Genomic DNA, 22,935 nt, shown 5'->3' on the forward strand with positions numbered 1-22,935 from the left:
CTGTCTGGCTAAGTGTTGCATTATTTTCAGTGTTTAAAAGATCAATCTGTTCAGTTTTAATTATAGTTTATTCCTTTACAATACAGATCCATTTTGATTAACTTCCAAATGGCTCGTGCCAAWGGTCAAGATGGTTCTGTTCAGTGCATTTTGTAAACTAGGATGCTTCTTCAAACTCGTCCTTGAGATACATAAGTATGGGAAAATCTTTGTGCTTCTTAAAAATGTATTCTCATTCTCTTCAGTGTTTTGCGTTCAGTGCCTTTGATAAACTAGGATGCTTTTTCCAACTCGTCCTTCAGGAACGTGAGTGTGGAATATTTCTGTACTTCTCATAAATCTATTCCCATCCAAGAATGCAGAGAGCTCCTGAGGACAGAAAAAGATAATACAAATGATTGTAACAGTGAAGGAGCCATTAGTCATTAGTCTTGAATTACAAAATGCAGAGTATCTAACCATCTCCAGAACATCAAAGAACACCAGGTGGGTTGGCAGCATTGACTTATAAGGAAATGAGGTCCTCAACCAATGATGAGGATCAGCGAAGAATCTCTCAGCTTCATCGACATAGGTCTTGTCTCCTGTGAGATCTGGTGGACATTCTAGGAAACGCATCTTCATTGGACAGTGGATGTGACTACAAAAATAATGTATATTGATTATTTACTGCACTGCCTCAGCTCTAAGCTTGTCACAGTTCTTACTCATGCAAAAGGACCATTAGTAAATAAGCCCAAAAAAATTGACCGCCTACCTGTAGAAAGGTGTAGAGTGACAGGGCATTAGAAAGAGGACTTCAGGCAGTGGAGGTGTTGAAGGATCGCTGTCGTCACACAGGGTCTGGAGGTGACCCATGACATCCAGTGTGCCTCGCTGGTGAAGCAGACCTGTGTACAGGGCTGGGACTAGGTTGGAGACCAATAAGGCGCATGCGGCAGGCCGTCTCCAGGTTCTCAGATTCACCAAAGCTATCCCTGCAATAAACGAAGACCCCGTGTCGTGTATAGGGTATGACTGTACGTTGCTAGTTACTTGCAGTCATTGGAATCTTTCAGGAAATTTTAGCACTCACCACAAAATACCATGCAGAAAGGCAAAACAGGGTAGATGAATCTGAACTCCTTGTGCGCAAGACAACTGTATTGAGAAGAAAAACGTGCAAATTCTGAAATTCCCTATGATTTGAATGGTCTAACAAAGATGTTTTTGGCCCATAAATTACAGTAAGTGCACTTTACACAACACAGAAAGACAAAAGAAAAAGACCATACCTGTAAACCATTACTGTCCAGACTATTGTTATTAACATGATTCTGTATCTTTTTGAAGCCAGTGTGCATCCATACAGGAAGAAAGGAAGATGAGGGCCAATGACGACCACAAAACCCTGAGTAAAGTACCAGTGCCATGGATGAGAGCCATAGAACTCAGCCACGTTGTGAAAAACATTCAACTTAAGGAAGTTGTACTGCACCAGGGTCCACTGCAAGAGAAAATGGTTTAAGGAACTTGTGTTAATTAACACAGACATTACAGCTTGTGATTTATAATTACCTTTKATTTATTATTTTTTAAACAATGCTTTTCCTACCTTTCCATAGAAAATGCAGTCAATCAATGTCGAAATCCCAAGAGTTAAAGCCCTATATGAAGGAGAGGCTCATTCAATAATTGAAAAATACATTATGTATGGCATGAAAACCTCACTCTGCAGCTGAGGCACAATAGTCTTTCTCAAATCAAAGCACTCACCCAATGGGAAGGCAAAGGTGAGTTATGAGTTTCAGCTTGTTATCTTCCTGCCAGAAGTGGAAAACCAACAGAGGAAGCCACACAATCAAGGCTGTTGGACGAACAATGACTGCCAAGGCAACCAGGATCAAATATTTTGTACTGCGGAAGAAAACAAGCAAAATCTGTTTTAAACAGAATATTATTAATGGAGCGTCATTAAAAGGTATACTTTTTCTGAAGGTATTTTGTAACTTGCCGTGTAGTGGGAAATACTTATAGATGCACAGGAAGTGAAATTGTTTTATGTTTGAGTTGTGTAGAGGTGTAGGTCCAACCTGCTGTGTGTTTTAGAGCCAGGCAGAGGATAGTAATAGAGAGCTAGAGTTGTGAGTGTGGTCTCCATGGTGTTGGTCAGGGTCCTGGTGCAGCAGTACCATGTGAACCAAGAACAGAGCTGGCAGAGGTACTAGTAACAAAAAGAGAGAAAGAGGCTTTGTCACATGCCCACATTCCCCAGGATTGGAATAAGTGAAAAGGTTATGAGAAACAAAGTAGTCCATGTTGTTTTTACCGTCCATTTGGCAACGTCAGAATGCTCCAGTGATTGGATAAGACAGTAGAGTTTAATATCAGCCAATGCAGAAAGCAGTGCCTGCACAACTCGAGGTAGCCATACCTGCAGAATCCACAATATATACTGTACAGATTTTGACAATMGGGTCACATGCAATGCATTTCGCATCAGCACTATAAATTGCTGCAAAAGATGATGTACTCAATATGACTTACCAAGAGTTGAACTGCGTCATAGGTGAAGAAGTGCAATATCTTATATATAGCTGCAAAAAAGAGAGGGTAGGAGAACCCTCTTATACCTGCTGTCCACTCCCACGTCAAATAGCCATAGGTGAAGTTATTAAGGATTTAGCAGAATACACAGACTTGTCCACAAAAAGGTTATTAGAAGGGTACTGCTTAAAGTTTTATATGATTTTTTGTTGCAAGGATATTCAAAAACCATAAGATGAGCGATTTCGAGGGACTGCCAGTATTCATCTGGGACAAAGCTGGTCTGGACCAGGAAGCAGTTGATGAGACGAAATGCCACAGTGAAGACAGTGACATGGACCCCCAATACACCTGAGGAGAAGAATAAAAAACAAAAACATGTCAGATTTCTCTCCACCAGTTAGGCTACCTGTGTTAGATGTGCATTGGTAATTACATCCATTATCAACTAGTCATTTGAAAGACTCAAGCATTCTGAAACTGCAAGTACCATTGCATGCTCCTGGATCACCTGTTGCCTACTTCAATTTAATTTGTATTTATTTATTTAACTAGGCAAGTCAGTTAAGAACACATTCTTATTTATGTTGATGTAGCTAGCTAAACTAGCTTTTGTCTTTCAAAATAAGCAATGTAAACTTTACTTCCATTCATACTTTTATCATCAACAGCAGTTTGACATTTTCTCAGTCTGCTGCTAGAAATATGATAGCTGCTATACCAAACAGGGCACATACCGTACCATTATCAAGAGGACATGTTTCTTCTTTACTATATAGTTGGGATTTTCGTTTCCTCAGTTTAACAGGCTCTGATTTGCTTCCAATATTTAAGCGTGCACGAATCTTTTCCATTACTTAGATAAACTATAACTAACTACATATAATGTAGCTAATTCGAGCAGCACCAAAATCCACGTTAGTTCCGTGTTGTGCTCGTAGGTAGATGACGTCAGACGTTTCCTAGGAAAGTAAATGCGATTGTCAAGATATCATTATTGTGTTACATATCGGTGATGTAAAGTTATACAGCTTACAATGTTATCTGTACCACTTAAAGAACATATAATTGATTTAATAAATTATTATATGCATTTTATGGTGATGAATCGTACAAGTCCCAAATCGCATTTTAAGTTTATTCTTGTCGTTTATCATGTCCCCTTTCATTCGCCGTAGATGTTCAACCTTTGTACTCAAACCAAATGTCGCTTTCTTTCCAACGTTAGTTGTTTAATTGTTGGAATTGCTAGACGTTTTGGTCTACACACACTTCATTAAAGATCGTGGTGAGTTATGTTAAAGCAAGAAAAAAATATGAAACCAATATAAGATTTGTGTGTCCTTTGTCTCTCACTAGCTAGCTATGGCTAACGACCCACGGTTTTGTCTAGAGGGGGATACAGCTTTTGTGAAAATTGACTTTTTGTAGCAGGTTTGAATTTACACAGCAGGTTGGGATAACCAATTAGCATTCGTGTAAGTGTAGTAGCGCAGGATCTGGTTGAGTATGAGTGGAGAGTTCTGCAATGTCACATGTTACAAAGAATCTGACACCACAGGGACATAGAACAATTCATGTCATTATTATGTCATATGCTGTATCTAGCTGAGGTTCGCGTTTACATCACTAATACTGTATCATGCACACAATGTTTTACAAATGCTTACATTACCTTCTCTATATGTAGCAGCTTGGTAATGTCACATGTGATTTCAAATTTTGATTWAAAAAAATCTACAGCACAATTGAGCCCCATGAAGAAAACTTTGTGTGCTTCATGTAAAAACTTAATGTACAACATCAGTTTGACAATACAAGGCAAAGCTTTTGGGTAATCTCTTCTATTCTTCCAGGATCAACGATGCAAGTGTAGGTGGGACTCCTGATGCAGAGAGAACATGTTTCGACGAAGGATACCCTTTGCACAGATAGCCTTTGCCACTGTGCTAGGAGTTGCTGGGGGAGTTTATATATATATATAGACCCATGTTTGTGCCCCAGCACAATAACACTGTTCCAGAGACTTTGAGTCTCACTGAGGACAATTGGATGCCTGAGAGCCAAGGACAGTCTAGAGATGGCAACAATGTGCCTGAGAGTCCTGGACAGTATGAAGTCAATAGAACTGTGTAGGAGAATGTGGGACAGTCAGCGGCAGAAGTGGCCGTCAAGTAATAATTTCGGTTCATTTGTGGTTTGGTGTGTAAATTAGATATGTGAATTAAGTGTCAAATACAATCCCTTCGGCTACTGAAAGATCTCACAAATCCAGTAATGTCAGCAGGGTTGGGTAGGTTACTTTCTAAATGTAATACGTTAGTTACCTGTCCAATTGTAATCAGTAACATAACTTTTGGATTACCCAAACTCAGTAACATAATCTGATTCCATTCCGTTTAAGATTACTTTCCCCTTAAGAGGCATTAGAAGACAAAAATGTATGTTACCAATTGAGCGACATCTATTGCAGGATAAATCAATGTTAAAGTTTACATAGCTGGCCATATATGGATGTAAAATTTTACTCTGGGTTGGTTATGTAGGCTTCTTCTAACCCATCGCTTTCTACTACATATAATACGATTAAATTATATCTTTACATTAAAAACCAAAGTCTATCAGAATTCCATTCATTCCAATAAATGTTATACCCCTTCATCTTCAAGAATAGGACTTGGAAGTATAAATTAGCCAAATTGTTTTACCTGAGCATGACCCCAAGCCCTACTCTGTTGTTTATGATTTTGTCGTCATGGAGAACTGATTGGGCTCATTGATTCGAGTTGAAAAAGAAAATCTGCGCTCCTAGAATGGCATGCTTTGAACACTACTGAAAGTGCTATTTTCATGGAAAAAATMAATGCCATATGCTGAATTTGCTATAGGCCTATTGTTTACGTTTTTGTTGGTGACACTATCTTGATAATATGCAGCAGTTTAAAGGGCAAATCGACAGACGAAACAATAACAAAAGTCGCCCCGCCTCTGTTTTGGTAAAAAGCTGAGAGATGGATCTGGAGAAATGTAACCACTCTCAGATTAATAGACAGAGCTATGGATGCACGGACTGACCATAAATAAAAATTATAGTTTAACCATGTTTATGTTATGAGGCTATACAGTGTTTGTTTACATTTACAATGTTTACAAACATTGGAGTAAACAAGCTTATATTTTGGGTTCTCATTGAGTGTGACAGTTAAACTAAGCTCATGAGGCATTTATAAATGATATTCTTCAAGAATCAATGGAGATATGTGTGTATATAAGTCCAAAAATGGATGTAGCAACTACAGATTGCCCCTTTTAAGTCTATCAAAAGTGTGCGAGCTTGAGCATGTGTCCATTAGGCCTATGATTATTTATTTTTTATCAGCATGAATTAGATTGAGCAATAAAAACAAACACTTTTAGTCCATAGGCTTGGATCCGCACTATGCAGCTGTCGCAAGAGTGCATTTTTCACTGGCTGTCCACTGGTTTCAAAAACAATGATTGATAGGCAACTTCTTGAATTCCACTATTATTGGGTTCAAATGCACATTTAGATTTGTTTACAACTATCCACAACAACCACAATATGTAAGGCGCAAATAGCTAAATGAGAGAGCAGCAGTGTGATTCACATCAATGTGCTATGTAGATATCAATAAAAGGTGATATCCGTATCGCCGTAGACTACACCACTGCTGTCCTTACCTCCAAGTGTTTATTCAAATTGGATCATCTTTGAATGCCGACAGCAGTCGCACCTTTGGAAGACATAGTTTGGACTGTAGCCTACAAAAGCCTATTCCTGCTCTTTTCCCGCGATCCATGAAACACATTTGGTGTGTCATCATAGTGGTCTCTGARTTGTGGTCAGATTCGCTCAGGTGGAACAAACTTAAATTTGTAACGGATTACTTGTCATTTGTTAGGCTCCGATCACAAAGACAGCTTCATTGCATTTTGGTACACCAGAATTACATCATTATTTTTAAATGAAACGGTGCGTTTGGCTTGCAGCGTTGCAGAGGGYGTTGCAGTGCGTTCGGTGTGGTGCATAAATTGGATTTATCAACATATGCGTCAAACTGTATGTGTAAACGGCTTGACAGAAATGGTAGCAGAAGGTGAATGTTTAATTTTTGTTGCATACATATCCATGTGATGCTGCTTACTATTTTGACAATGACCTGTTGGTGTGTTCGAAGTGACACACAGGGTTGGGGAGTAATGCTTAGAACACACCGACAGTGTTTTGTGCAAAATAGTATGCAGCATCATCAGGATATGTATGCAACAAAAGTTCAACATTCACCTTCTGCTACAATTTCTGTCAAGCTTTTGACGTATACGTTAGATAAATCCAACGTATGCACTGCAACCGCCTCTGCAACGCAATGCTGCAAGGCAAACGCAGCGTTTCATTGGAAAATAATGTAATTCTGGTGTACCAAAATGCAARGACACTGTGGGTGTGATCGAAGCGTAGTTCCAAAAGAATACTCCTGCGCGGGAAGGGTCGTTTTCCGTTCGGAACTCCCACTGAGGTRTATTACCGTTTGGCGAGAGAGAGAGGGAGGGGCTGGCTCACTGCAACTGGACGGGAAGTGATGTTACATTGATTGTGAAGAGGGTTAATGCAACAAATGGATCGAAAGGATTTAGTAAACCCAATTTAGTGAGTTTTTTTGTTTGTTAATCAACCAATTGTCATCGCTTTTGAGAGGACGCTTCTACACGAAACACCAATAAGAAAGTGACGCACATACACTGGTAAGTTGAATTTCTCGAAATAAAGTTAGCGTAATAAATGTGTCTCGGCATATGGCGCTGTTTAGCGGACTTGTTTCTATCGACAGCTATAACTGCAACATGTTAAAAAAAATTCAGGACGGGGTTACTTTATCGTATAACGACCACCTGCGTTTCCACTGAGCTGAGGCTGCAGTGAAACGAAGTTATTTCCTGCTCACATTTACTAGGCCTACTTGAAGCCAAGGCTACTGAAAGTGCAATGACATTTTTGTTTTGTTTTTACATAATGCGATGTGTCCGCTTTTATAGTTGTCTTGAAGTGAACTCTTAAATTGGATACACATACGTTGTAACACAGGATAGGCTACGTGTAGCCTGTACTTAATATTGTAGGAATGCTACACTTTCATTGGGAATTGAAGTAACAGTTTCCTGTCAAAATTTCCTGATCACATTATTTTTAACCTTATACTGCAGTGGGCTAAATCAGGGTCACAGTTTTCTTGGTAGTCTTAAACAAATCTACTTTAAAACAAATTAGTACACCTCACACACATGGTTATGGGCTTGCAAAAAATAAGAGACTTGTACCATGTCAGATATAGAGTTAAAATGTTGAGTTTGCTTCCCAATATTATACTTTCTATACATCACAGAAGACTGATATATAAAGACTGGTAACAAAACCGTCTGACATAGAAACAATCGGATTTCGGTGTTAATTGTTTAAACATGTTTATTAATTATGAAAACTATTAATAACATTCCACCCATGAGGCAACTTGACTGTAGGAAATGTTTATAAGCAAGCATTCTGAGTGAGAAGGGTAAGACTTATCTCCTGGTGGTACACGTGGCTCTCTCTACGGTATCTTGTTGTGTATCAATTTAATTATTTATTTGATCACAGTTTGAGAGCGCAATACCATTTGGAATAGTAGGCTTATATAACCTACACAGGTCTATGCCAATTTGAACTAGCAAATAGTTTTTCTCATAACAATATCAATTAACGTAGCACACCTTACAATATTTAATAGTTTTCCCTTGCTCTTTGTTCAAGTGTAATGGGACCTCGTAAATACAACCCTTGTATTGGCTACATTTATCTAGGTTTATCTATCCATAAACCTGCATCCATTTGGCTGGTGAAACATCACAAGGTGTCTACCTCACTAACTTGGTATGGTATCTTAGGGATACCAGTCTGGCATTTTGTCTGGAGACATGCCYTGCAGAAAAAACATCAGCTCAGACAAACTAAAAATGGAAACGTTTTTAATTAGGTGTATGTCTTTGTGTTAATACATTTTTATTTTCTCAAGGTTTAAACACATTCTGGACATGATAAACCAATTTATTCCAAATTAACTTTTAGATTGTCTTTAGTTTACTTTACATCTGTCAGCTATTCAAAGATAGATGTCTGTCTAGTCTGAGATTTGAGCAATTGAGCTTGTGAACAAACTGGGCGATATGGTTATTAAACAGGGTCAATGYTGGAGTAAAACATGACCAGTCACGACAACCACATGATGACCAACTGAGTTGGGGTTATTAGATGTTGTTTTATGTTTCTGGTAGGGTTTGTGTCAGCTAATCAATTGTTTTCTTCTTCTGTGTGTCCYCGCCTGTGTGTGTGTGTGCACGCAGGTATGTGTGTTGTCTGAAATGTTTCTAATGATAACCGCAAACATAATCAAATAATATTTTTGGTCCTATMTCACACATGTACAGGTGTGTTTTTAAATATCCCAACTCCAACTGAGACACCCTTGGAGAGGGGGATCATGGCCAGGGTCACCATTGTCCAACGCCCCTGGAACAATAAGGCTTAAATGTCTTCAAACTAGCAACCTTTCGGTTACTGGACCAACGCTCTAAACCACTAGGCTACCCGCCACCCATAATAATCTGTAAACCATTTCTCATCATCAGAATAATGTCTCTTCACTTACAGATATATAAAACATATTCATACTCAGAATGTTACAAAATAGTGCTTCCAGCCCTGAACATGATGAAACCTGATGATATTTCAGATGCATATTGGCAAGTCATTCTGTCAAGACATATCTGAGATGAGTGCTGTAGTATTGTGGTGCTGCAACACCCTTCATCTTGTGCAGTTTAAGTTCATGTCATCTGCATATCCGCCTCCTCCTTCGAGGAGTTCGCCATTATTGTTGGCCAACTGCCCAGGGTGGGTACTTCAGCTCTACTGCTTTGAGAATGTCTGAAAGGCTTTGTTCTACTTGCTGGCACAATCTGAGTTGCCCTTCCTCCAACTAGTGGGAAATTCACACCACCAGAGAACAGGGCTTTGCCTTAAGCCTCCTCTTTTAATCACTTTCACTTAAAGTTTAGGTTTGAAAGTAAACATACAATAACAACTTTGAAACACCTTTTGGGACGAGGACTTTAGCTGATCCTTGTTTGAGTACGAGCTCAGTTTGAATCTTCTGTTTTAGAAATGGGCAGGGGCAGCYATGTGAGTCAAATAATTTGTGAAGCATGAACAAATTCATGAACAAATGTGTAGGGATTCTGAATGAATGTTTACCTGATATCAGTGACCGGCAGTGAGATAGAACTAGCCAGTCAGTGCATAGCTATGATTTCACTCAAAAATAAGTGCAGAAGGCCTACTCAAGATGCTCTCATGTCTAACTTGCAAGATTGTATTTCACACCTTAAAATATTTCATACTTCAGTCACTATAGTGGGCTTCCTCAAACAACCTTATTTTGCTGCTCATCTGCAACACATGTAATCACAGCCATTCAGGCTTCCTTGTAGAAGCTGTGATAAGATTAGTCTCATGACATTTCATAAAATGTTTATTTGTATTTCTTTTTTAAACCACTTTCTTTGTCCTATGCTACATATTTTACCAAGCCTACTACTTGTTATCCCACTATTCCCCAAAAAATATTTCAGTAAAAAATGAATTTAGCATAATTAGATATAAATATGTAATTTAGGCTGTTCTTGTTCATTCTCTACAGGCTGTAGCTTAGGGGAGGATAGGCAGTTCAATGATACAGTGCCTAGTGAAAGTCTACACATCCCTTGCACAGTCTTCACATTTTGCGGCCTTAAAATTAAAGGAATTAAATTAGATTTTGTCCCCTACTGATCTACACAATCTTTTCCACGTTTTTAAAGTAAATACAAATGATTAAACATTTTCTTAATTGTAAAAAATATGTATTGATTGCGTATGTCTTCACACACCAGAGTTAATGCTTGGCGGAAGTCCCTTTGGCAGCCGTTACAGCTGTGAATAAGATTCTACCAACTTTACCCAACTCTTATGGCAACATACAGGTAACTGCCAAAGTAATGAAAACACTTGCGTAAATAAGGGATACAAAGTATTGAAAGCAGGTGATTCCACACAGGTGTGGTTCCTGAGATAATTAAGCAATTAACATCCCATCATGCTTAGGATCGTGTATAAAAATGCTGGGCATGCCATTTTCTTGGCRACCATGACCATGTCCCCATGATTTRTATTGAGTTGGTACAGTTATCATTTTTCTTTCACTTTGAGAATGTGGAGTAGGTTGTCTAGACCGGTAAGATGTTTTAAACATTTGTTATTCCTTCTTAGATTTTWTTTTTAAAGCAGCTAATTGTGAAGACAGTGCAAGGGGTCTGTAGACTTTCACTAGGGACTGTAAGTCTTTGGCCTACATGATTAACATCCTCTGTAGCAGCCTGCTTTCACATTAACTTTTGCAGTTAATCTGATTACCATTGGGGGCGACTGGTGCCGCCTCAGTGATCCTAACCTATGAAAGAGCAGGGCTGCCCACAAGCCTGGGGGCCTGTTTCTCTGGGGAAAGCCTCTGTAAATGTGTCCCTGCTGGTCAGATMGTGTACCCTTATACCAGCATGAACTGCCTGGCGACCAAGAGATTTGAGACATATAATTTACTTGTACAATAATACAGTTGACTGTCTTTTTTTGCTTGACGAGGTCAATCGATTAGTGTGTGCAGGTAGTACTGTGCAGTTGTGCGGTGAACCTAATAAGTCGGTCCATATACAAGCCTTTAGAATGTAAGCCTGCCTATTCCATTTCCCACTGGGGAACAGCTCAGAGAGGCTGAAGATGGGGTGCTGCTAGTCCAGTCACAGTGTGTTCATCACAGAACTTGATTTTGCTCCAGACTTTAAACAGCTTATTGCTCAGGAGGAGAGTTTTAATGCTGGACAGAGTGAAATAATTCCTTTTCATACCTTGGTCATATGATGGACTCTGCTTTCAGTGGGAATCACATCCAGCTTGTTCCCTTGAATATAATTTGATGGATATCTGTATTCAGCTCATCTTGTGTCCACCACATTCTTTCTCATTCACAGGCCTCAACTTTCTAGCTATGATATAATAACTCTGTAGTAATGCATAGCTTTATGTAATACATATTTTGTATCTATAAAAAACACATTGATTAATTCTGATTTATTTACATAAACTATTTATGGACCAYGACCAATCATGCCAGTGAAAATTCCAGATGCCTAGACAACGCTCAATACAATTTGAACAAAATTGTCAACTCTATGGAAGAACTTGTTTTTCTTGTGAATTTTTACAGGCCGTTGATCAATTGCGTAATTCTTAGTCTTATTTGCCTAATTACCCCCAATTAATCCTCTCGTGTAGAGTTTCAATCTGTAACAGTTGCCCCAAATAGGAGATTATCCACTTTTACCAAGCAAACAGGTAAAAGTTCACTGCGGATGGGGTTATAGCAGGATCTAAGTTTGAGTATTTCCTTACTGAACATGCGTGGAGGCAAATGTKGTTTTCTTTCACATAAAACATTTGTGTTTCCTGTTACTATGTCAGCATACTTACATGACCATGAGAGCTGTAGGCTAGACTCTCCAGACAGACAAAGAGGTGTGTCTGTCTCCAACATGGCTCTAAAACTTTTGTCCTCGGGTCAACTATTTCGCAGGCACTCTACCCTGGTAGCGTAAGGCACTGGGAACCAAAATCATGGGCATTAATATGGAGTTGACCCCCCCCTTGCTGTTAAAACAGCCTCCACTCTTCTGGGAAGGCTTTCCACTAGATGTTGGAACATTGCTGCAGGGACTTGCTTCCATTCAGCCACTAGAGCATTAGTGAGGTCAGGCACTGATGTTGGGCGATTAGGCCTGGCTCAGTCGACGTTCCAATTCATCCCAATGGGGTTTAGGTCGTGGCTCTGTGCAGGCCAGTCAAGTTCTTCCACACACGATCTCGACAAACCATTTCTGTATGGACCTCGCTTTGTACACGAGGGCATTGTCATACTAAAATAGGAAGAGCCTTACCCAAACTGTTGGCACAAAGTTGGAACCACAGAATCGTCTAGAATGTCATCGTAAGCTGTAGCGTTAAGATTTCCCTTCACTGGAACTAAAAGGGGCATAGCCCAAACCATGAAAAACAACCTCAGACCACTATTCCTCCGCCACCAAACTTTACAATTGGACCTATGCATTGGGGCAGGTAGCGTTCTCCTGGCATCCGCCAAACCCGTATTCGTCCTACGGACTGCCAGATGGTGAAGCTTGATTCATCACTCCAGAGAATGTGTTTCTACTGCTCCAGAGTCCAATGGCGGCGAGCTGTACACCACTCCAGCCGACGCTTGGCATTGCGCATGGTGATCTTAGGCTTGTGTGCGGCTGCTCGGCCATGGAAACCCATTTCATGAAGCTCCCGACGTTGCTTCCAGAGACAGTTTGGAACTCGGTAATGAGTGTTGCAAGGACAGACTATTTTTACGGTCCAGTTCTTTGAGCTTGTGTGGCCTACCACTTCGCACCTGAGTCATCGTTMCTCCTAGGTGTTTCCACTTCACAATAACAGCACTTACAGTTGACCGTGCAGCTCTAGCAGGGCAGAAATTTGATGAACTGACTTGTTGGAAAGGTGGCATCCTATGACGGGTTCATGTTGAAAGTCACTGAGCTCTTCAGTAAGACCATTCTACTGCCAATGTTTGTTTATGGAGATTGCATGGCTGTGTGCTCGATTTTTATACACCTGTCAGCAACAGGTGTGGCTGAAATGGCTGTATCCACTAATTTGAAGGGGTGTCCACATACTTTTGTATGTATGTAGTGTAGTTTACAAATTATTATCTACAGTCTCGGTTGTGCACAGTTTTTACATTGCTTTCTTCAATGTTTGGTGTTGTCTGGTTTTCAGGTCTGAAATAAGCACTCACTATGTCTGATGGGGACTATGATTACCTCATCAAATTCCTAGCCCTTGGTGATTCTGGAGTGGGGAAAACCAGCTTTCTGTACCAGTACACAGACAAAAAGTTTAACTCCAAATTCATCACTACAGTGGGCATTGATTTCAGAGAAAAACGAGTGGTAAGTTGATTGCCCTAGTCATACAATTTGTCACGCGTGTGTGTGAGAAACCATGAATTTAATTATTCACATACAGGTAGTCCGCTACCACCAGTAATGACCAGATAGTATGCTGCTTGGTTGAAAGAGTTAACATTTGAAATGGCCAATTATTCCATGTGAAAGTTTTTGTAGTGCAGGTTTACTGTTGACCATGGAAAGTAAGTAGTAACTTTAAAAGCATTACTCCTCATAGTGCAAAAGAGAGCGTGGTAGAACTCAGTTATTTTTTTAGGAATCTGAGGAACTCCCAGACCAGGAAAAGATGACTAATATCACTTGAGTTCAGCAGCACCCTCCTAGAAAATAAACACTTCACACCACATAACCAAACACCAGGGTCATTTAAGCATAATCACTCATGCTGTGTATATTGTCTGTCTCTTATACACATCTACACTTGAGTTCAGCAGCACCCTCCTAGAAAATAAACACTTCACACCACATAACCAAACACCAGGGTCATTTAAGCATAATCACTCATGCTGTGTATATTGTAGAGATTATCAGGGCAAACATTTTCCATCTAAATGTTTAGGTTCACTTTGGGTTGCAAGATAYTATATGTAGGATGACCAATAGGAAAGTATATTTTTAGGGCCTCATAGCCAGTGACCTCACACTGCTTTATATGGGTATAATAACTCTCTCTGTCTGACAGGTATACAAATCAAATGGTCCAGAAGGGGCAGCAGGCAGAGGACAGAGGATTCATGTTCAGCTGTGGGACACGGCGGGGCAGGAGAGGTAAGCCAATCCAAAACTCATCTCCCACTGACACTCTTGCTCAAGCCTTCACTGGTTCTCAGGTAGTTGTTGGCAGCTTTCAAATGCTTACTTTCTCCAAGCTGAATTAAACTCTGTACAAGGTGTTTTTTCTTGTGTGGTGTCAGATTTCGGAGTTTGACAACAGCTTTCTTCCGAGATGCGATGGGCTTCCTCCTCCTCTTTGACCTCACCAATGAGCAGAGTTTCCTTAATGTCAGAAATTGGATGAGTAAGTATTCTGTGGTTGTCAGAATCTACATGTACAATCTCATGTTGACTTCCAAAGAAATGTGCAGTGTCTTAACCACTATCTTTCAATCACGACTGGTGGGCTGACGACGGGKTTATTCTCTTTTTCAGGTCAATTACAGATGCATGCTTACTGCGAGAATCCAGATGTTGTTCTCTGTGGCAACAAGTGTGACCTGCAGGAGCAGAGGGCAGTCCGTGAAGATGAGGCCCGTGAGTTGGCAGAGAAGTATGGGTATGTGTCCCTTACCTATGACTAACCCTCCCTGAAACATTTGCCAAGAAGGCAGTGGCTGATGTGTGTTTACTCAAGGCTGTGCAGGGGAATCTCGAACGATACTAAACGTTAGGCTAGGTTGGTCCTTCTGGAAAGGCAAATATTTACACACATATATAAAGTATCCTGCTTGTGGCCTGAAATTACACATTTAATGAATATAAAGGGATTAGATATTGACCTATGTTTTACTAAAACGAACAAATGCACCATATTTGGGGTCTAACACCATGCAGTAAGAGACTATGGGCTCTATTTTAACAAGCCTAACGCAATAGTAAATATAAGTGCTGGCGGTAGGTCGAGGGGTGTGTCAGTAATATCTTTGCTATTTTCACAGCRGTTATTATGAGCGCAATAGCTGAAGGTGGCGCGAAATGGCTGTTTTTTTAATGAATAAACAAGTTGTAGGTGGGAAGAGGACTTGACCACTCACTGGCCAATCAAGGTTGCATGTGTTAGTCGCAAGGTCTGTAGGTTATTGAAGGTCTTTGCATTGTCATTAACTCCAATTTGGCTGGGGGCACGGAATATTCTGTCCTAGACCATTGTAGATTGATAATACAGTTTATTCAATAGCATAGGCTACAGTAACAAGTGATAACGAGTAAAACAAAAACATCCAGTGTTTGCTCTGGAGTGTTGACAGTCAACATTGTTATAATTGGCTTCAATCAGTATAGGCCTTCTAGATATCATACTTAAAAAATTGTCTGCCTTAAATTGTATTGTTTGTGTGAGGCACATTCTCAATAAGAAAGATACAGCCTAGGCCTACCGTTGATACTGCATAATAAGACTGAATCGTTTAAATACATTTGGAGGAGTGTCTTTTTTTAAAGTAACAGCAAATCAATACAAAAAGTATATGGGGAACACTAAAAAAGCACGTATCTCTTGTTCCATGTGCATATGGGCACTGTGCGTCACTGCTGMATAGGCTGCGCTTCCGGTGTCAAAATCCATGCCGTATCCAACCGCATTAGCTACGGCCAGCTTTTGGTTGGTCTTAAAAATCTCCACCAGTGCATACTGAAATTGGCACTTTGGCGCATGTTTTTAAGGACACAACTTGGATATTGCRACCCCTCTCACCTCATCGCAAGCGAGCTCATACGACAGGTAAATTACCAATCCTGGCACTAGGGTTTGAAAATAGAACAGCTCCGGCTTTAACAGGTCTAAATTGCAAACGAGCGTGCGTTTTGAAAATTGCACGASCTTAAGGCCAGCCGAAAATAGAGCCCCCAGTGCTTAGAGTTATGATCATGTTATSTTCAAAAGCTGTTATGGTGAGCTGAATGGCCATCTTGTGCGTGGAAAATATCTAAGTGACAACATATTTAAAGTTTTAGGATGGGTAATCAGATTTACATAGCCCAGTAATAATGTTATTGCTGAATATTATACAGATAGCCATCTGAATTTCCTAACTCAAGAGAAGAGTCTGAAGTCTCTCTTCCASACGCACGTCATATTGAGATGTCATGGTTGTTAGTGTTCATATTTTTTAACGTTATGTGAACCGATGGCTCCACCAGTCTGAAATCCAATGTGGTTTTTAGAGAGCCACGATCCTCTACTATTTCAAAGATGCATCTTCCACTGCTATAGCACAAGTGCATGTTTCATGARGAAAAACAAAGGACACCCAAACAATTAATTTTTTTCAACCTTGATTTCTTTTCAACTGCTGAGAACTATATTCTGTCTTCGTGTAAAGCTTTCAGTTAGATCCAAACTTATTCAGGTTGTAGGTAGATAGTTTGTCTCATTCAGAGACTTATCAGTCGATGTTGATCTTATAATGTGTTGCTCTCCTTTCTGTGCAGAATCCCTTACTTTGAGACAAGTGCAGCTAACGGGCAGTTTGTTAGCCAGGCTGTGGATGTCCTACTGGACCTCATCATGAAGAGGATGGAGCGCTGCGTGGACAAGTCCTGGATCCCTGATGGAACCGTGCGATCCAACGGACACAGTGGTCACACAGACATCACAGAGCCCAAGACCCAGGAGAAYGGCAAATGTGCTTGTTAGGGTCCACATACAGATAATGGTTGCACCTTCAGTGATGTTTTGGTAGGACTGGGCTGTATGGCATGTGATGAAAGGCATGTAACATTTGTAAATCAATGGTGTCATAGGAAGTTTTGGCAAGATGGGGGGAGGGGGGTGTGTATGACGTGCAAAGCTGAAAGTAACCACCAACCCCTGCCAAATGTACCAGAGCATTATTATGTTTTGTTAATTTGATTATGCCATTTGGAGTGGTGCCTCTCCATTCACGTGTCAATTAAGTGCCTTTATGTTTTCATTTCAGATAATATTATATGTATTTTAAATAGTGAAACATAAAAGTGTATTGTAACTATTTTCTAAGATCCAGTAGAAAAGTGAGAAGCCACTGAAAGTTGTATTAGTTGAGAACACTTCCCTGTGTATTAAAGGGAACCCATCCTTATTACATTGAACTTTTTGACACAGGATATTTTTGTCACAATGCACTTCCATTTATTCTTGTACAATGTAAAAGTCCTGAGCACATGCAATCTGTAGTGAATAGAGTGATTTATTGTGTAGGCCTGCTCTGTAGTATCTGAGTAGCAGTCATTTGGGGTCTTTCTTTTTATCACGATGTCGGGATCTTGGGGCTATCAGAAATGTTTGAGGTTCCACGTAAATCAATGCTGATTTTGTTCACTCATATCATACAATGTGCATTAAATCTGCRGTATTCTGTCAAACACTGTTTTTATGTCAAATATGTTAACCATATCCTTTATTCCAGAAAATAAATATATTTTATTATTTATTAAAGCTCTGTCTCAGTTGTCACCTTGGCTACCTCTGAAACGACATTATTTAGTGTCAATCTTGTTCTAGTCAATATGTAACATAACGAAAATATTTTTACAAACAAAATCTGCATTTTCCAAGCTATAAATTAAGGTTTAGAAACTTCTCTAGTTACACACTAGGGGGCAGTTTGTAACGATAAAAACATGAAAATATATTTATTTACCGGAAATAGTGTATCGTAACTTCCTTTTAAAATCCTGCCACTCGCATTCCACCACGGATAACACATGGGCAATAAATAATCCAGAAATCTAACGATGAGAATTGAAAAATGTTACTTTTGCTCGGGACCWGTGTATCCCGGGCACGGTACGATGTTTGTGCGGAACGACTGCAAGGTTTGAGMTTTTTTTTTGTGTCCTACTTTCTGGATTGATGGCTTCCATGCTAATATGTTAGCTGTTTTGCTAACTTCCTACTGTAGCTAGCTTGTTTTGTCAGCTGGGATGTTTTTTTTCTTCCAAATGTCTGTAGCTATGTAACATCAGACAAGTATAAGCCCAGGTGCCCAACTATGCCATAGATAACCTATTTGTTTTTCTCCTCATAGCTGTCTTTCAACGTTTTAGTGCAGTTTCATAGCCAGCCAGGCCTGTTATTGTTGCCAAGTGAAGTCTGTCTCACTCAGCAGTGAAGGAGATATTGGCTTTGCTAAAGCTGTAGTAGTGTTATTTCCTGTACATTGYGGGGGTCTCTCCATGACCAGACATAGATCAGTTCTTGTTGCTGCTACCATGTGTATAAGTCAAGTAATGACTAAAATGTCTTCTCAGACGTTCAGGTTTTGTAGATCAAAATGCCTCAAAAACTTCAAGAAGAAGCGTAACCCAAGAAAGACCAGATGGACCAAGGCTTTCAGGAAAGCATCTGGCAAGGAATTGACAGTGGTGAGTTCCCACATTCACCCATGCAAGTTGTAGAATGTGATATGATTGATAAACCATCATAAACGTTTTCCCCTTGAGTCTATTACTGAATTATTTKCAACAGGATAACTGCCTGGAGTTCGAGAAGCGCAGAAATGTGGCCGTCAAATACCAGAGGGAATTGTGGAGCAAGACAGGTACTTGTTATGGCTAAAGTCCAGGGGRCTATTTATTAGTGCAAACCGTAGTGAAACGTTTTGCAATGAAAATTAGTGTTTCTTATTGGAKAAGTCCGGGCTGTATTCAGTAKTTCTTGCAATGGAAACGGTTTACTGTTTTAAGAACCAAACAAAAATAATGAAACCGGGATGAACCTACCTGAATTTGTCCAATATAAATTCTAGTTTTCTTTGCAAATCGTTTTCCGCTTGGAGTAAACCGTTTCTGATACAAAATGTTTCGCAACAGACTTAATTAACATTTTGCAACAGAATCTGGTGTAATGAATACACCCCTGATAGGTGCCTCTGCTTCGGCCCATTTGGTTCTTTTTAATTACATCCCTGCCCTCACTTTCATCTTTCAATTGTTTTCACTTTCATCTTTCAATTGTTTTCATACTCTATTCAAGTCAATTCTCACATGACAGATTGAGATCATGCCTTCCGCTCATTTAAATGACAAACGTTACTCTATGTTCCATGGTGGTGTATGTTACTACTACAGCATAACATCAAGACAACGGTAGCTAACTTCTAAGGTTTTGTTAATAGCCTTGTTGATCTGTTAAATCCAATTAATTTTGTTATTTTCAGTGGAGGCAATGAGGAAGGTGGAAGGAATAAAACGGAAACGACAGGCACAGTTCATCTTCAACAGGTGAGCCCTAGCTTTCCCCCCACAGATAAGAGCCTGGTTCAATTTGAAATTGTTGGCCACACTAGGAAGACATGGGACTTCCAACTTTATAATGGTAATATTAGTATTCCATAGAGTGAGTTAAACTTTAATTACACAGTCCCTGCTTCATAACATTATTATGAGTTAGAGGGAAATAACTAGGCTAACATAAGGCCAGTTTTGCCAAGTATTGGAGTCTGATATGCCTTTAGCACTGTTTTCAAATAGATTTTGCCATATTTCCTCTATCCCTTTCTCGATCAGACTGAAGAAGGGCAAGCAGTTGGAAAAGGAGGAAGCCATCAGCGAAGTGAAGAAGAACATTCACCTCATCAAAGCCCCACATGCAGGTGAGTTCACTGATTTCCCTTGTTTCTGTTAGTATTTTACATTGTGTGTATGTATGTGTATATATATAATTTGAGAAATTAGGTGATGGCATTCATTCCACTTGGAGTTTGCATAATGAAATATAGAATGTTGCTAATCCATTTTTTCCCCCCATATGTAGGCAAAGCCAAGGTTATGGAGGAGAAGATGGTGCAGAAGTTACAAGAAGATGTGGAAATGGGCGACGATTAGCAAGTCCTTATTGGGGCTCTGCTGAAATAGAGACCTACAAAGCAACCACTGGCTCTATTCATAACATCCATAGACTTTCCTTTACCATACTCTGGACAACATTCTGGGAAGAAACAACCATATATAGCACTGCAACCAGTGCAGTTCTGGGGTGCTGACACAATATTAAACCCTTTGAAAATAATTTAGTGGAGTGTTGTCAAATGATGGTTTTAATAAAGTATTGTGTCCTGACATATTTGTTTTGTTATTCATCCACATGAACTTTGAAATGGCACATTGTCGAATATGTTTGAAGTTAATTGCTTTWWWAAAAAGTTTTGGTGAAGACATGCTGAATTACAGTACTTCAAGTACAGACATGGCACATAGGGGATTTAATTGCAATATATTTGTTTAGAATGAATGCAGACAAAAATCATCAACAAACAAAAATCCCAACTGCTAAATCCTGCTAAAATAGCGACGCTTAACGGCTCTAGGAAATGTGCCCGTGCATTTACTGCGCGAGCGAACGCGGAAGTGACACGTTTTCTGTTTATGTGAGAAAAAGATGGCAGAGAGCAGCCCKATAGCAGTGAAGCGATGCGATTCTGCATGTGTATATGCCGTGAGCATGGAGGCTATCTCTGCTCTGACGGAGCTGGATGATCTGGAGCGGGTCTACCAGCAGCTCTGCACCGAGGAGGTGAGAATTCTTCCAGCGGGCAGCTGTAGGGATGCAAAGATGTACCCCTAGACTGTGTTAGCATAGCTAGCTAAACCAGAAGCATTCTTCTCTTGGCATTATACTCTATCTGCCTCATAAATTGGGTGGTTCAAGCCCTGAATGCTGKTTGGCCGTATACCACGGGTATGATAAAAAAATGCTTGTTTACTGTTCTAATTACGTTGTAAACCAGTTTATAATAGCAATAAGGGACCTCGGGGGTTCGTGGTATATGGCCAAAATAACACGGCTAAGGACTGTGTACAGGCACTCTGCGTTCTTAAGAACAGCCCTTAGCCGTGGTATGTTGGTTATATACCACACCTCCTCGGGCCTTATTGCTTAATTATTCATTGCCTTTATCTATTAAAGAGGAATGACCCATTAAAGCTATAATGCCTGGGGGGGGTGAGAGTGACTGACGGTCTTTGTGTGTTCATCTACCACAGAAAAAGGTGGAGACTGAGCTGGAGAAGTTGGTTGGGCAGCAGGGGAACATTGACACCAAGATGCTCGCTCTTCAAAGGATGGGGTAAGTGTGTGTACTTTAGAGAGGGAGAGAAAAGTTTCACTGTCTGTGAGTACATCCCAATAATCTAGAAGTTTCCATTCCTTATCTTCTTTTCTTCATTTGCACTGGTGTGGAAGAGATGGACTCTGGGGAAAGCGATATCTGGTAGACATTCACCACTGTGATTTCAACAATTTCAGATCATTATAGATGAAGGAAAGGAGATTAGTTGTGAAAGCTACTGTAGACTATTGAGATAAATACCATGTCTAATCCAATATCAATTCTCCTGTCACATTGTCCCCCAGGCCCAACCTGCAGCTGATAGGAGGAGATGCCAGTCAGCTGTCTGGCATGATTACCTTCACCTGCAGCCTGGCAGAGAATGTCAGCAGCAAAGTCCGCCAGCTAGACCTGGCGAAGGTACTATCTACAGACATGCTATTTACACCCACATAGACTCACTCACAGAAAGCACTTTTCCGTCCATAGTTTTTATACGAGTAAAGTCATACCGTATAAAAAAAATCACGACAGCTGTAATGGAAACAGGAAGTTTCAGTACAATTTAAAAAAATGCAAATGGTTAATTTGTTAATTCGACATGGTGGATCTTTTTGTGTCTGTAAAAAAAATTATGTGAGAAATGGCGGGGGAAATGCCTTTATGTGCAAATATTGACATTTTTATTTGTATTTATTATGGATCCCCATTAGCTGCTGCTGTGGCCTGTGTGCCCTCAGGCCACTTCTCTACTACCACATCTACGACACAAAATCCATGTGTACATGTGTGTATAGTGCGTATGTTATCGTGTGTGTGTATGCATGTGTCTGTCTCTTCACAGTCCCCGCTGTTCCATAAGGTGTGTTTTTATTTGTTTTTTAAATCAAAATGTACTGCTTGCATGAGTTACTTGATGTGGAATAGAGTTCCATGTAGTCATGGCTCTATGTAGTACTGTGCACCTCCCATAGTCTGTTTTTGACTTCGGGACTGTGAAGAGACCTCTGGTGCKATGTCTTGTGGGGTATGCAAGGGTGTCCGAGCTGTGTGCCAGTAGTTCAAACAGACAGCTCGATGCATTCAACATGTCAATACCTCTCTCAAATACAAATAGTGATGAAGTCAATATCTCCTCCACTTCAAAAAGAGAGAGATTCTCCTGATTATGTTGGAGAGGCTTCGAGTTAAAGCAACAGCCACCTATGTGATCCTTTGGTAGCCGCGTAACTCTTATCCACAGTAACCAGAGGGTGTGTAACCATAACGGCCTACGTTTCTCCAGCAGACTATTGAATCGATAATCAAATCAGTTTATTTTATATAGCCCTTCGTACATCAGCTAAATCTCTTGAAGTGCTGTACAGAATAGCCGAGCCTAAACACCCCAAAGCAGCAGCAATGCAGGTGTAGAAGCACGGGTGGCTAGGGAAAAACTCCCTAGAAAGGGCCACAAAACCTAAGGAAGAGAACCTAGAGAGGACCAGGCTATGTAGGGGTGGCCAGTCCT

The 22,935-nt window shown here is 40.2% G+C and overlaps 4 protein-coding genes and 1 long non-coding RNA gene across 10 annotated transcripts in view; 4 read left to right on the forward strand and 1 right to left on the reverse strand.

The window, feature by feature from the left end:
* Positions 1 to 49: 49 nt before the first annotated feature.
* On the reverse strand, positions 50 to 3,467 carry pigb (phosphatidylinositol glycan anchor biosynthesis, class B). 5 transcript variants are annotated; one of them, XM_023995557.3, is made up of 12 exons: positions 3,269 to 3,467; positions 2,748 to 2,877; positions 2,527 to 2,644; positions 2,309 to 2,413; positions 2,073 to 2,203; positions 1,756 to 1,896; positions 1,595 to 1,646; positions 1,404 to 1,486; positions 1,076 to 1,140; positions 758 to 977; positions 460 to 640; positions 50 to 369 (listed from the first exon to the last, which is right to left on the reverse strand). In XM_023995557.3, exons 1-12 carry the CDS (start codon positions 3,378 to 3,380, stop codon positions 256 to 258), a joined length of 1,452 nt encoding a protein of 483 aa, XP_023851325.1. In that variant the 5' UTR covers positions 3,381 to 3,467; the 3' UTR covers positions 50 to 255. The 5 variants fall into 5 exon arrangements, with proteins under 5 accessions (XP_023851325.1, XP_023851322.1, XP_070301545.1 ...); XM_023995554.3 differs by having other exon boundaries at positions 1,275 to 1,486; XM_070445444.1 differs by having other exon boundaries at positions 1,275 to 1,486; positions 3,264 to 3,346.
* Positions 3,468 to 3,542: 75 nt separating this feature from the next.
* LOC139028322 (uncharacterized) lies at positions 3,543 to 5,629 on the forward strand. The gene is made up of 2 exons (XR_011480501.1): positions 3,543 to 3,814; positions 4,383 to 5,629. It is a non-coding gene; the product is annotated as an uncharacterized lncRNA (long non-coding RNA).
* A 1,441-nt stretch (positions 5,630 to 7,070) lies between these two features.
* Positions 7,071 to 17,812, forward strand: rab27a (RAB27A, member RAS oncogene family). 2 transcript variants are annotated; one of them, XM_023995582.3, is made up of 6 exons: positions 7,071 to 7,290; positions 13,490 to 13,662; positions 14,363 to 14,448; positions 14,571 to 14,698; positions 14,830 to 14,953; positions 16,828 to 17,812. In XM_023995582.3, the coding sequence occupies exons 2-6, from the start codon at positions 13,510 to 13,512 to the stop codon at positions 17,030 to 17,032; spliced, it is 696 nt and encodes a 231-aa protein (XP_023851350.1). In that variant the 5' UTR covers positions 7,071 to 7,290; positions 13,490 to 13,509; the 3' UTR covers positions 17,033 to 17,812. The 2 variants fall into 2 exon arrangements, with proteins under 2 accessions (XP_023851350.1, XP_023851351.1); XM_023995583.3 differs by having other exon boundaries at positions 7,073 to 7,290; positions 14,595 to 14,698.
* Positions 17,813 to 18,023: 211 nt separating this feature from the next.
* Positions 18,024 to 20,436, forward strand: rsl24d1 (ribosomal L24 domain containing 1). The gene is made up of 6 exons (XM_023995585.3): positions 18,024 to 18,192; positions 18,628 to 18,741; positions 18,845 to 18,917; positions 19,536 to 19,599; positions 19,885 to 19,970; positions 20,132 to 20,436. The coding sequence occupies exons 1-6, from the start codon at positions 18,112 to 18,114 to the stop codon at positions 20,200 to 20,202; spliced, it is 489 nt and encodes a 162-aa protein (XP_023851353.1). The 5' UTR covers positions 18,024 to 18,111; the 3' UTR covers positions 20,203 to 20,436.
* A 279-nt stretch (positions 20,437 to 20,715) lies between these two features.
* The window catches only part of LOC111969411 (component of oligomeric golgi complex 4), a 19,370-nt gene continuing 17,150 nt past the window's right edge, over positions 20,716 to 22,935 (forward strand). Inside the window, exons 1-3 of the mRNA XM_070445306.1 lie at positions 20,716 to 20,890; positions 21,361 to 21,443; positions 21,731 to 21,866. Coding sequence (XP_070301407.1) covers positions 20,756 to 20,890; positions 21,361 to 21,443; positions 21,731 to 21,866 — 354 coding nt within the window. The 5' untranslated portion in view covers positions 20,716 to 20,755. The remainder of the gene's footprint in view (positions 20,891 to 21,360; positions 21,444 to 21,730; positions 21,867 to 22,935) is intronic.

Source organism: Salvelinus sp. IW2-2015, linkage group LG10 (genome assembly GCF_002910315.2).
Source record: "Salvelinus sp. IW2-2015 linkage group LG10, ASM291031v2, whole genome shotgun sequence".
Lineage (NCBI taxonomy): Eukaryota > Metazoa > Chordata > Actinopteri > Salmoniformes > Salmonidae > Salvelinus > Salvelinus sp. IW2-2015.